The sequence below is a fragment of the Ceratina calcarata genome, unplaced genomic scaffold (assembly GCF_001652005.2).
Source record: "Ceratina calcarata isolate Rehan_Ccalc_2016 unplaced genomic scaffold, ASM165200v1 scaffold48.2, whole genome shotgun sequence".
Classification (NCBI taxonomy): domain Eukaryota; kingdom Metazoa; phylum Arthropoda; class Insecta; order Hymenoptera; family Apidae; genus Ceratina; species Ceratina calcarata.
The window spans coordinates 2020310-2035305 of NW_017172225.1; the positions used below are offsets into that span (position 1 = coordinate 2020310).

The 14996-nt window shown below is 40.9% G+C and overlaps 1 protein-coding gene across 3 annotated transcripts; it reads right to left on the reverse strand.

Moving 5' to 3' along the window:
• Positions 1-601: 601 nt before the first annotated feature.
• Positions 602-14992, reverse strand: LOC108627780 (cyclin-T). Of its 3 annotated transcripts, none has more exons than XM_018029233.2 (8): positions 13720-14992; positions 12304-12514; positions 12090-12213; positions 11970-12015; positions 10821-10911; positions 10543-10740; positions 7618-10470; positions 602-2749 (listed from the first exon to the last, which is right to left on the reverse strand). In XM_018029233.2, the coding sequence occupies exons 1-8, from the start codon at positions 13863-13865 to the stop codon at positions 2687-2689; spliced, it is 3732 nt and encodes a 1243-aa protein (XP_017884722.1). In that variant the 5' UTR covers positions 13866-14992; the 3' UTR covers positions 602-2686. The 3 variants fall into 3 exon arrangements, with proteins under 3 accessions (XP_017884722.1, XP_017884721.1, XP_026671612.1); XM_018029232.2 differs by lacking the exon at positions 602-2749 and having other exon boundaries at positions 6029-10470; positions 13720-14187; positions 14893-14992; XM_026815811.1 differs by lacking the exon at positions 602-2749 and having other exon boundaries at positions 6029-10470; positions 13720-14419; positions 14893-14992.
• Between the last annotated feature and the right edge of the window lie 4 nt (positions 14993-14996).

The window sequence follows — 14996 nt, forward strand, 5'->3', positions numbered from 1 at the left end:
AACGGAAGCGGCTGTATCCAAGAAATACGCTACTTCCCCCTCACAGTGACCGACGATTTAATATCTAAATTTTTGTCTAAGGATCTCAAGCAAGTCCGTTTCGGTCTTCGAAAATTTGTATTCGCACACGCACGACACCGTTTCGTTTTCGACAAAATTCTACTTTACACAAGTTCTCCGTATCGTCGAAACGTTGCGAAACAATTGATTAGCAATAAACGTCGTTTGTACCGCACAGCCAAGAGAATGCTCAAAAGAAACGACTGGTCTACGATTTTCCGGAATTGAAAAAGGAAAACGAGGAAACGCTCAGTACGAACTCTCCTTCTGTTAGAGAGGTGATACGTAAAAGATATTACACAATGCTTAACTATATAATGATACGCGTGTCATCTCTAAATAGAGCTTTCGATTACTCTCGGCTACGGGACATACGAAAATACATAAAGTCGGCGTGATAAAATAGACTGAGTCGTTCACACTTATCGTAGTTATAATAAGAATGAAAAATATTCCTACAACATCGAACGACGAACAGTTGATATCGTATCGCGCCGAGGGAGCGTCGGAACATTTATTGCTAACATACTTTTCTAATTTCTTTTCCTCGTTCATCTCATCTGTTCGTTGGACGAACACATCGAAACGCGCTTCGATATAATTTGTATTATAATCCACGAATCTAAATGTTTTCACATTCGTTCAGCTTATCGTGTTATCAATAAATACATATTCCTCCGTCGCGTCTTTTCGACGCGGTGCAAACCTCCGATATGCACAGGAAAGAAGAAGAACGCCGAAGAATGGCTATGCGAATTGTGAATTAGTTTTAAAATTCACAAAACTTATCTTTTTTTTTTCTTTACGTTCTTATCATTTATCATTATTAATGTTGGTGTTATTATAATATAACCGTTATTTAAATGTTAATCGATATTAATATTATTATTATAGCTGCTCGTTTCAGAATCAGAACGCAACGAATGCTCGGTATGAAATACGCGTGAGACAAATGATCGATGATGCTTCTTCGTTTTTTAATACAGTACGCACGGCCGTTCGCAATATACTTTAGCGGTAGTACAATGCAACTCTATCATCGGTTCTTCTTAAAAAATAATACCTACAGAGAATAGAAACGAGTATTTAACTGTGTGTCGCTGAATATAAGTATACGCGTTCGAACGTGACTCTTTCGAAAATGATTACTGACTCGTTAATTTGATCGCGCGTACTGCAACTTGTACCATTCTCATTTTACATCGTTTCAATATGTAATTCTTACGTCGTGTGGAGTAACGCGATAGTGTAACCGTAATATGTGTGTGTCGACGTCATTCATTTGGTTTATTTTGGCATACAAAATAATTTTATTTACAGTCTGACAATAATTATTAATCGTTTACCTATAGTCCTTTATACTAAGTGACGATAGTATAACTTGAATTACTTACTATATTATGCGGTTCTCGGCTATGTACATAACGAAACGGCACGAATAAATATCATTGGACGTGGACCAAGTTTTTCTCCGCTTCGCGCAAACGATTCGTTCAGTCAGGGACACTTGTAGGAAATCGATCTCCGAAGAGAAGTGACCGGTAAGATCGGCCGCTAAAATACTATACTGGTACAATTAATAACCACGCAATTATGCGCCCGACGTATCCCCCATGAATACGCATTCAATTTTCATATACAGCTTTTGATTCACTTGACGAACTGAACATGATAATGATGGATGAATTCATATTACAACTGTGATAAATGGACGATGCACATATCATTGGAAAGAAGTGGCAGAAAACATTGCGCATCTTTAATTCAGTGAACGATTGTGAAACTGTGTGATTCGGCTCATCGAGCTTTCTATCTATTTAAAGAGGTCCCTGCTCAACGAATCGATCGACGATCAATTTAATAGCTGTGTAGCTACGCGATCGTATCTCGCGTTCTTCGATGCACAGGAAAATGTGGCAGTTGAACGGAATAAGAAATAAGGATAGTAGCCCCTGAGACGAAAATCAAAATCTCGCTTAGCAAGAGGAAGAAGTGCATGACTCGTGAAAGAAATAGAATGATCGCCTCGACGCAATACGCTGATCGTTCGCCTGGGGACGAAGTAGATATAATATCACGCAAACCAAACTTTGAAATTGATCTCGAGGACCGGATCGATACAAGGCGTATTTTCTCGATGGACGAAAGAATACGTCTGGTATTTCTAAGAGCAAATAACAAAGAACGCCGACGTGGAAATCAGTCGCAAAATCCAATGATCAAGGACGAAATGAAATGCTCTCTTCCTTTCTTTCTTTCTTTTTTAACTTATCGCGTATCTAATTTCACCTGAGTCAAGAACAATTATTTACCTCGTTTTCTTTTTCTTCATTTTACTAATCGGAAACGATCACTGATTGATTTACGTTAAATTCTTGCTAACGTGGAGGGTGCCACCATGTTCCGGAAATTATGATCCTCGCCGCGCTATCCAGCGGACAATCCTCCGTACGATTTTCGTTTCTTCTTGGTCATTCGGAACGATTACGAGAAACGAGATCGGCCAAGTTCCAACATGAACGAAGAAGAAACAAAACGGGATGACCTCTCCCCTTTAGGTGGTCGCTCGGTCGGGTCGCTTCCTGACGGATCTTCATCGGCATCCTCTTCTACCGACGTCCGGATACTACGAAGTGTGGGTCTGCGACAGTTTGCTGGAACTCCTATGATGGCTAGACGTGTGTTTCTCCTGAAAATACAAACAGAACTCTGATACACGATCCTTCTCAATACTTCCAATAGCGGGTTTCAAATGATAAGTGAAAGGACTCGCGGGAATCAATGCTCTCGATACTCGTCCAAGGATCTCCTCGATGTTAAACGAATCGATCGCCGAAAAATCAATGAGAAATACGTTAACAGAATTAATGATTCTAAAATAGCAAACAATATCAATTTCACTTTGTCACGAATAAAAGATTAATCAATAGTAACATATTCCTCGACAGGCGTATGAAACTAAATACTTAAATACTTGTACAGCGATACGAATTACAGGTATTCAGTTAAATTGATTGTGTATACTAATAAACGCTCTCGGATGTGAGATCGTAAATCAGCATAAGATTGCGTGTATTAAAAGAAATGAATGGGATAAATGATGGGAGAGGCATAGTACTCCCGAATTTCAATCGACTCATTCTTAAACGTGAGGCGAATCAAAGCGTAATAAAACTGAATACATGCATACAACATGAAAAGCCTGATACCGCGCGCATGCCGCATGCAAAATTACACGCATACAATTACACTCGTAACAAACCAACAACAATAATAACATTAGCATCGACGTTCCCAATGACGTACGATAAACGTCGTGGTACCCTCCACCAAGCGAGTAAAATTAAATAACATCTATCTTCACTTTCACGTATGATGCACACGTAAATGGAGGAAGACCATTACACATGATAATAATAGTTCTTATTACATACTGATAATATAGCGGTAATATATAATGTTAGTACACAACGAGATGCGGCGAGATAGTGTGCGACGTATTATTTAATATATATCTAAAGTATAAATTCATACATGCACGCGTATATGCGGAGACGTTGTGCGTTGCAACCCGGGTCCATACGCGTGCATGTACTATTTTTATATGGTGTGTTAAGAAAGAGACAAAATAATCACTAAGGTACTTTTCGTTTCCACAGAACAGTTTATTTTCGATGCTCAATTTCATTTCTTGGTCGGACACGTGACGCGTACGATCCCTGCTGATTAAAACGATCCACCAACTGCGACAATTTATCAGCTCGAAGAGCATCCTAAGCACCCGCATTCTCTAATAATTCCGACTTTCTTCTTCGTGCAACGAAACAAAACTCTGCGTCTCCTCGTTAAGTTTTAAGTGAACCGACCGTGTACAAACGCAGGTGCTTATCTAAGTGAAAAGCAGGTACCGTACGCGACATGTGATAATAGATATACATTGTGTACAGTATTGATGCAGTGTTCGCAATGTTACACATCGTTGTCCCTCTTCTGCAGACGAACGTGATTCGTACCATTCGTGTCGATCGCTGATCACACGCGTGGGCTCTCTTATTACCACTGATAATAATAATATATATTTATATGTATTTATGTATATATAACTCTCTTTCCATGTCTCACTACGGAAAGGTGTGAAACCTACATAATTTACCTTAGCAATTATTTTGTCTTATGACTTGTACAATTGCACAAATATTCACCTAGGCCGATCTTTTCGGTCATTAATCCTCCAAATAAATCTTTTAAACATCACACATATAGAAAGGTTCTTCCTTCGTTTTACAATATCGTTTCAATCACAATCGTTCATTGCAAGCCAAGTCGTTTGATATAAAAACTTATTCAGGAAGAATAAAATAGAATTGCCTGATTGAGAGGTGTTCGACAGCGAACGGAACTTTAGAATCAAATAATAATAATTATTGTAGACGGCATTCTTCCTGAATGTTTCGACTCGTCAAGCTTCGGCTGAGTAATACGGTTTCTCGCACGAATCTTAGGAAAGGCCCACGGCGATTTAAGTTTATGTAAAAATAATCTCTTCTGCTGTGCAAATTTCTATACGATGCTCGATTAGGAAAAGAGTTTAAAAAATCCTTATACAGAATTTTGCACTTGAGAAGCCGAGAAATGTTGGGAACGATCGTAGCAATCACACAGTACACATGTACGATCGAAGTTTCAAGAGTACTATCTAAAAATTGTGACAATGATACAATAACAACTAACAACAATGACATCGATGCGCCGTAACGCTCAAAGAACGCACGATTCCGATTTCTCTTATCCGTCACAATGGCAATCACAATACACGTACGTGTGTATCTATCTCTATATATATTTCATGTAAATATATATATGTATGTATAAACGCACTTTTAGTAGATAATATTTGTATAATTTGTAATATATTAATCACACTGACTCTCGCTCTCTTTCTCGACACGCTCCTGAGGTAATATTCATATTTTCTACCAGCGATTATTTGTAACGTCCGTCGCGTTTCCGTATACGCAACTGCACGAAGGCACGTAAATTATATGTTGATCAGAATAAAAAAAAAAATGAAATCACCTACGCACGCCGCGGTACTCCAAATAAATATAAAAACACAATCTACATATAAACCTAACGTGATCAAGCTCGAAGCATTGTACAAGAGAATGTAAAAAATAAAATCGTAGATAGGAAAACTTCTTAACTAATTCCTCGGATCGATGACAATGTCTCTGAATAAAGAATATTGCATCCTTGATTTAGTGGGTATAACGAAAAATTCTGAGAACCGTTTAACACGTTCGCTACAAGCTACGTACGTGAACAAGTCCCTATCGATTTGACTAAGAGTTTGATCAAACTGTTCGTACAGTTAAAAATTATTTTTATCAGACTTTAACGATGATCGCGTATTCTAATTCGGATACGAGGGGCACATGGAAAAATAACTCTATAGTGGTCGTATACTAACAGTGAGAGCAAATTCTAAGTAAACTAATTCTCTCCCACATTATTTTATGGTGTACACCACATTTTTCTTTATATATACGAAAGTCTTGGGTAACAAGACCTCACGGAACTGAAAACGAAAATTACCTTTCGTTGTTGCACAACTGACCCTTTGCGTTCTCCGTAAATCCGTGTACACTATGCACCGGGAATTGCACTTTATAATAGAAGAAATCGAACAGAACAATTTCAATTGCAAAGGGCTGGTCGGAAAGATTCTGTTAAGACATGATTATCCGCGTTTTAAAACGACGCGGCACGTGTTAATTTGCACTAAGTAATAATATATAAATTATGTTTATATATAAATATATATATATATCTTTACAAATACGTACACTTTCAAATCCGTAGCGATATTACATTTAAGTTTACTAAACACTCTTCTCATTTTCATACGATACATTGTTCTTTTTATATTTTATAGTTTTTCTGTTTTTACTTTACTTATAGTTTTGTAGTTTTTTTTTTTTAAGTAACTGCTTATCGGTCCACGAAACCGGCGATTCGACTTCGTAAAGGCAACACTCTACACACTATCCTCTCCTCGAAACCCTTTGCCAGCAAAGGAATTCCATTTCCCTAACTACTTCAATGGAAAATCGTCCGATACTCGAAGTAGCATTGAACAAATTTACTCCTCGATTATGTAAAATAGTCACTGTGTGATACATAACGAAAGGAAAAACAATAATCAGAATAATTCGGTCTCCATTCCAGTGATTGAGCATTAATTAAAATCTATTGTAAGCGCAAAACATAATTACCGTTTTTCATATTTACTCTGGCAGTGTTTTGTGCATAAATCATAACAACGTTTTTTTTATTTTCTATCCTACCCATCGTTTTCCACAAAAAAGATTGTTTAGAGAAGAATAGAGTTAAAGATGTCCTATCGTCATTCGTCAAGAAGTAGTGAAACTATATCTCGATCTCTAATCAAAGGTTTCGTTCCTTTCCTGCACATCGTTTGCGACTCTGTCGCCTACACGATGATCCACTTTTACGTACTCCATCGTCATAGTCTCTCTTAACATCTAACAGACCTTGCATTTCGAACGAAGGCTCACATTCATTGAAACTACTCTAAGGAGATGTGCTACAGGTACAGAGGTGGAAAGATCGAAGCATAATTCGTAACACTATAATAGGGGGTAATAGAAACCGTATATTGTCATGCTGCTACTTCTACCATTCACAAACTGAAAGGGAGAGAAAGATAGGATAGAGGCAAGGTGAAAAAGTGTCGTCCTTCGAAATCGAAGATCGGCTTTACGAGAATCTCCAATCACTTCCCCGTCTTCTCCATTATAAACTAATTAATAACAATCGTTTAAGAACGAAAATCGAAGATCGAACGAAAATCTGTGGTACCTTGGATACAACAGATCGTAGAATCTCCTCAGATTCGGGAATTGATCGGGGGAAAAGTGAATTCGTCAGTTGGTCGAAAAAGTTGCTGTGGTTACTGTCGCTACGTTGGGAAAGTACCTTAGAAGTCCACTACAAGACAGGAGATCCATACTAACGTTATTCCGGGGGCGGGGGCGGGGGCGGTGAGGAACTGGGAGGAGGTCCGCTCGGCAAGGGTGGCGGCGTGTTAGGTTCCTGCCGAGCGACAGGAATCATGCTTTGATTTTGTCGCATGTTAAGGGGTAAAGAGGGTGGCGGTACAGACGTGTCAATGGCACCGTCTGGCGTCATTATGACATTACCCGCCGGATACATCGAGTATTGTTGCTGATAGTGCGGATAATACATGACTGGATCGAAGATGTATCCGGTGGGATACATCGAGGGCGGCGGATAGTTCGCGTAGAAATACGAGTCCGGTTGCGACTGATTCATATGGCCCGCCCTCGTGTAGTTTGGGTCACCACGAGCGGATGGGGGATGGGTATGGTGCGGATTACGGGCATTGTTACTACTGTAGGTATCTTGTTGCTGATAATAGCTTTCACGTTGGCCGGCACTGTAATGGCCCGCCGATCCTGCTGGTGGTGGACCACGCCCGATATATTGGCGGCCGCCTCTACCGCCTCCACGTACCTTGTTATTACTGCCCGAACTATAGTGTCTCCCATTCTGCCGTTCTCCGGGTCGATGCTGTCCATATCCCGCTGACGAGACCTGCGACTGCTTCTTCGTCGGTGGTACACTGGTCACCAGGGTCTCCTTTACATCGGAACGCTCGCGCTTCCGGATATTCTCGTTGGTAGCGAACTCCGCGACGATGCTGGAACCGCCAGTCGCCGACGGCGCACTCCTCGAGATACCATCCGTGCGGATCTTTATTTTCAACGGAGCCTGAACGACGGACTGCGGAGAACTGGACACACTGTCCGTTCCCTTCAGTCGCTCCTTCGGGATAATTATCTTGATACTCGTGTTCTGAGGGGATTTGTTCTTGTCACCGACAGTCGCTACGCCTCCGGTGGTACTCCCCGTCGATTCCGTGCTCAGATTCAACTTATCTTTAGGAATAGTAATTTTAATCGGTACCGTGGGTACAGCCTCTTCGCTCTTCTCTTTATCCTTCTCCCGATGCTTCTCTTTGTCCTTGTCTTTATGCTTATGTTTGTGCTTCTCCTTGGACTTCTCTTTGTCTTTGTGTTTATGCTTCTCCTTCTTTTTCTTCTTTTCGCTCTTGTGGTGTTCCGACTTCTTCTCCTCTGCCGGCGGTGCGACCGTTAACGTCGTCGACGTCGGCACAGAGAGAATAGACTCCGCCGTGGTTTGTATCGGACCAGAAATAGCGCTGATGTCCACGGTCGAAGCTATCACTGGCTCGTTAACCGACGACAAGCCCTGGGTCTGTACAGGTTCCTGATGCGTGAGCAACATCGACATAGGCAGTTGATGCTGCGGCTGTTGCAACGGCTGCTGCTGTTGCTGTTGCAATTGTTGTCGAAACTGTTCTTGATGCATTTGACTGAACTGCTGAATGCTCTGCAACAACGACGGCATCGGCGCCAGAGGCTCCTGGAGCAGTGCACTTATACTCTGAGCAGATTTCATCGGCGATAAATACTCGCTCTTTATCTGAGTATGCTCGATCTTTATCGGCATATCTGTCTTATAACCTTGTTCCTTTCTGATCGGAAACTCTTGCGCTTCCTGTTTCACTGCACTCGTATCTAAACCGTTGGTCAAACCTTGCTGATTCGACGAGACCTGTTGCTGCGCGGGTATCGTACCGTAACGCGATAGCATCGGTTCAGAGTCGAAAGGCTTGATCAGTTCCGGTGGTTTCATGTCATTCGCGATCTGCGTGGCTCTCCCGTTCGCTGACAGATTGTCTCGAATCGGTTGTATCAGCTCTGGTACTCTGCCCAGCATCTTGGCGGCCTCTAAACTGGTCGTATCCTCCATTTTGACCTTTGTCTGTTGGCCACCATCGCTGACGCTTCCGGTGCGATGCCTCTTGTGAGACGTCGAGGAGATGTCGCTTGCCGATCGCTTCACTGGCTGTGGTTCTTGAAGTTGCAACCCCGGCGGGCTAGCGAAAGGCGAGACTAAATTAAACCCTAACGACGTATCTGGTACTCGCTCTGGTTTAGGAACTTTTGCGGCTGAGGGCGGCGTCTTTTGCTTGGTCTTAGGCCTTTGCGAATGCGATTCCCGAGGCGTCGGCACTTTTTCCGGACTGAACAGCGATTTCGGCTTAGTGGGAGGTGTTTGCAATACACTTTGTTGAATATCGGACGTATTCTTCTCTGTATCTTCGTGCCGCGGTCGTTTTTCAGTTTTCGGATCGTCAAGATTGTTTAACGAGGGCAAACTCGATGATTGCGAGCTACCATTTTTCATCGTGTCCTTCAATATCTGAGAAACGCCATAAGCTGTATGCTGGCTCGACATCGTCTTCGACGTTAACTGTTTCTGAGCGAGCAACAAACTATTCGGAGACTTCTCTTGCGTCAACGACTGGCCAGGGGCAAGTTTCGACTCGATCGACCCGCTATTGCTCTGAAGTTTCTCGGACTGACTATACTTCGTATGATGCGATGGTTTCTGTATACTCGAAGTGTAAGATACGTCGAGCGTCGGTTTAGGCGGAGGTAACGGCTTCTCGATGAGCTTCCTTACTTCCTCGCATCTCTGCTCCAACGTGTCGGACTTCCTCTGCCGATCGATTCTCATCGGATCCGGGTACTTGTAAGGCTTCTGCTCGCCGTCCTTCCTATGCTCGACCGGCTTGTGCCTCGGATCGTATATTCTCTTATCGTGCGGTTGGTGTTTACCCTCCAGCCCGCTCAATCTGTGTACACTATGATTATTATTACTAAGCTTCTCTTGAAGACTCCCGTGAGACATCGGATCCTGTAGCGTTCCACCGTCCGATCTGTGAGCAACGGTATCTGACAAGGAACTGTCCATGCTCGGATCCTTCGCTATTCCGTGACTATGAGAGTGAAGGGTGCTACTACTACTACTATTACTTGTGTTCGAATTGTACTCTCTCTGTAACCTCTGCCTGTTCGGGTCGCGATTTGGTTCCCTAGCTTGAGTACTGCTCGAGTGCCTCTGAGGCACCAGCTGCCCGACTTTGATGTCCGGTCTGTGGTGATGATTATGGTGAAGACTCTTTTGCGCGAGAGGCAACGGATGTTTGTTCAGCACGTTTGTATTAGATACAGCCTTGTGATGATGCAGATGATGTTTGTTGACGTCCGACGCATGGCTCTGCGCGGCCGTCGCCGGAATTGCCGAAGCCTTCTCCCTTTCTAAACGTTCCCGCTCCTTCTTCTCCCGATATTCACGGTAGTCCACTGGAGGCCTCGTCGAAACAGGAACATTCTTCTTTTCTTCTTGCTTCTCCGTTTGATGAGGTCGATTCGTATGGAATGTTGGTCCGTCGGCCGTCGTCGCGGGAGATTGTACCTTACGAGGTTCCGTGTCCTGTATATAAGGATTATCGAATAAATTTCAGAACGTTCAGAGTTTCCAATGGTACCGATGGGAAATACTCACGAAAGGTGAATTTGGTAAACTAGGATGATTGATGCTTGGACTTTGATTGGCAGATATGCTCATTATCTTCCGTTTCAATCTTGATGGACACTTATCGAAAATGTGAAGAAACTCCGAGGTGAGCTCTTGTAAAAGCTCGGACGTAACGCTCTTGTCGACATACCAGAACCAGTGTTTGCCCTCTGTGCTCTGAGGTATCTGTACAGAGAAATGATTGTAAAGCCCTGATCAGTGGACAGCCGATGAAACGAGTGTTGGCTAGATGATAAAATGCTTACCTCCCAATTCGACCATTTGCAAGCAAGGTGTATACAGAAGCAGGCCACCACTGTTGGCTTGTACTGTAGACACATCGTCGTCAAATGCAAACTGCAAACAAAAGAAGAATCGTCTTATAAGTCGACTGAATAACTAACGACAGCGATATTTTTTTCTCACGGCTCTCTTTGCGAGATATAATCCAGAGCGTAAAGAGAACTGTACTATAAAAAATGGGAGTACTAGTTCCATTGAACATGGGAAACATCGGGATAAAACCAGGACGAATTTCTTACGATTCGTTTAAAACAGTCAATTACATGGTACACTTAATTACGATTCAATTCCAAAGAGTACGTTTCCAAAACAGTTAACAAAAGGCAGGACATTAGAGATTTTCGCGATGAGCTCTACGCAAAACTTCTATCCAAACGTTTGCGAATCAATGGATAATATATCAAGGATTTCTCAACATAATATGAACGTAAGCCTTACAACACTCTGTTGTATCGTAACAAATTTACCGAAGTTTGCCCCAATATAATCCCATGACAGATTAAACTTTAACTTATTGAATCAGAAATTAAAATCACTAAAATTTGATACACCCGATCTGTGTAGCAACAGAGATAAGGCTCGATTAATTATTCGATCTTAATTATCATCTGTTCAAGTATTATTTATCGTATAATACTCGAACGGATTATAACCAGATTCTGCTCATACCACATTGAATTACTACTGCAGAATACGTTCTAATGATATGGCTTAATACGCTCATTATCTTATTATTAATTCGTTTTAACATTCGCTCGTCATTACACTACGTCCATACACACTTCGCACACTCTTTAACAATTCATTTTGTGCATCTACAGCTTAAAAATAAGTGAATATAAATATAAAAATAAAAATTGGACGATATACCGTAATGTGTCTCATATTTCGTATAATATAATCTTTTGAGACATTTCAATGAAACATAAATAAAGGCACGATCTCAAATTAAGTTTCTGTCACGTTTACTTTGCTTTCGAAGAAGAATGTAGGTCAGAATGTTGCGCCAGTGGCTATTGCCTGACAGTCTTAGCTTGGAAATATACTCCAGCTGGCATCTATTTGACCAGAAGACTGCTAAGAGTAAGAGATAGGATATAATGTGTAGCCACCTGTTAGATGCCATGAAGTATGAAGTCTGGGCTAAGTCCTTGCTCGCTGAAAGACAAGTTGAAACACTTGAATAATGTCATGATAGACGTGCGTTAGCATACGGAGACAGTAGTACGTACCTTTAACCAGTTGACAACATCTAACAACATGCGTGTGGGGGTGATCAATGGCGACATCAAACCCCAATGTTTGTAATAAAACATTTTCATTGAATACCAGGTCTTGAGCTTGTTCAAGATATTGCTAGGAATGAAAATACGAAACGGTACTTGTGAAAATCGATGAATGCTAGAGAACGATGATCAATCAAACAGATGTTTCTTTTTCGTTTACCTCAGATCTGACATCAGGTGGGGGCTGATCTCTGTGGAGACACATGTGTGCCATTTTGATAACATGTTCTAACTTGCGAGGCTGTTCTTCGACTTTTGCTGCTAAAAACAGTGCCGCCGCTGCGATTGCGTTCCTGTGGAACTGTGACAGCGAGTGGAACACGTAGAACCTGTGCATGTACACTATTGCCGTGTTGATGCATAATTGAGACCTGTATTTGAATAGTTAAGGAAAATATAGACTTAACGATGTGTTACGATTATTACATGTTGAGTACAATGCTTCGGTTATCTTACGCTCGATATATTATTCTGCTATTCAGTGCAAGTACTATATCTTATTCATTTATACGGATAAATTAAAATGATTCAAACAACGTTGGGTATTAATTACTTTTCATTGAGATGTAAATTATAAACGTGTGTACTGGTTGTTCAATGAAAAAATACATTAAATTAAAACAGGAAGTATAATTGTATTTATAATTAGATAACGTAGCAGTTATTCTTAAATCATTAAATTAAATGGTAAGATCAAAAAATGGAGAGAACAATAGATTATACGTAAATAATTTTATTTAATTTTTATGTTACATTTGAATATGTAAAGCTTGTTCATAATTTTTATGTATACTGTTGGCTCATTTCTCTATTTCACGACCTTTGTTTCACTTAGATTTACTATTGCATTAAACTCCATTTCTCAGATTATTTGTTATCTAATTAAAGGAAAATATTTAAATGAACAACTCCAGATATATCAGAAGCTACTATTCTCTACTCTACTTATTAAATGTTATAAGATGCGAGCGTTAGACATGCACTACAAAGAAAGTAAAGACAAAGAGATATTAGTTTGTAGCGTGTTAAAGCGTAAACTGAATGAAAACACCTCAATGAACAGTATCAGAAAAAACGATATACAGAAGGAAAATGAATAGAAATCATGCTTTTGGTTGGCATTACTGTCAAACTTGGCTTGGAAAACAATGCTGCCTCTCCATGACCCTGTTCTCTGCCCTCCTTTTCGATAACAAAATTCAGCTGGCCATTTTCATTGACTCACAACATTTCACGTTCATCACAAACACCCTGAATAGCAAAATAATCACGGCGTTTACCCAGCGTCGAAGCTAACATACAATAAAGTTCAATATGGAGAATCGTAATCATGACGCGTGACCTCCTCTTTTGCACGTCACTCATGTTTACAATACGCCGTGCATCTCGCACATATCCCTACGTTAGATCATTAGAAAACGATCACAAGGGCGGGAGACGATCTAAAGATCGTGAAAAAGCTGTCGGGAGAATGTGGATCACGTGAAAATAATGAAATGAACGTGAAACGATTATGGGGCAAGGGGAAAGGGAGGTTGAGAAACACGCAGCGAACATGCACTTATAAAAAGGTTACACGACGAGCCGTTGTCCCATATCCTGGATAAAATTGGCTGCCTGCTGCCGGTAGCTCAGTTCCTTATCTGCGTCGATCCCACATCTTCTGCTCGGCGTATTTATTAGCTGTTCCTTCGTAAAGTACCATTTTTCGTCAGCCGCCATTTATCATGTACACACAACTCGGTACTAACGATGCCCACTTCACGACGGTCAGCCCGCAACGCACAACGGCAACACAATGACAAAACTTTATTTCACTACCGAAACCGGAAGTTAAGTCCCCGTTTTCTGTTCATGCCCATTTCAGTTTCTACGGGTATGTCCTATGTATTTCCACTGCATTACTCTCGATACACGAATATTTGATCTTCTCGATCACTCGATTCTGTCCCCCATTTTATTTGCATAGTGCAACTTGCGCCGTACGCGAACGCGCCATTTCAAATCACTGGAATTAGGTAGATGCACGTCCAACTTCTCAACGCTGTTTTGGAATTATGTAGTGTATACAAACAATTAACTTTAAGTATAAATTCTTCAAATGTTTAAGCTCCGTATACACGTTATACGTGTTCATGACCTGTTCACAGGTTCGTACGAAATCTCGTCATAACCTTTATGGACGTTTTATTTGTTCAATACGAAAGAACTTGTCCGTATAATAATCGTAATAACGAATGAACAGAATCAGTCCTTCGATATCCGTTGATCAATTTCTTGAAATAAAATCATGAATATTATTATTCTAACTCAGAATATAGTACGTATTAGAATAATGCCCGTACGCATTTTCCATTTTTGTATTATCGTACAGAGTTCAATCGACGAATTCTTGGCAGGCCATGAGGTTGGTTATAATCAAAACCATATCACTCTTCGAATAAAAATGAGAAATAATCCAACAGTTCCAGTTGCGAAAATAAAATAATAACTATCTTATATAATGAGGTATTAAGGTTTTGAGGTCTCGAAAAGTTCATCTGATTTCGTTTGGAAATTATATAATAACAATTAACTTGTTGTACGTTGCACAACAAGTTGCAATTCCACGGACGAACGTGGATCGCTTTGAGATAAATGTCAATTATTTGTGGCGGGTATAGTACGCATCGGTTAACGGTAAACACGCGTGCGTAACTGAGGAAACCGCGTTGACTAAGAATATGTAATGACCAACGTCACAACCTACCTGAACTTTTTCAGTCCGCGATAGGTATGAATCACGTAGTTTGTCAATTAGAAGCTCCGAGGTTTAAACTGCCGGAAGTGACGCAATCGTCTAGTAGTATGTGC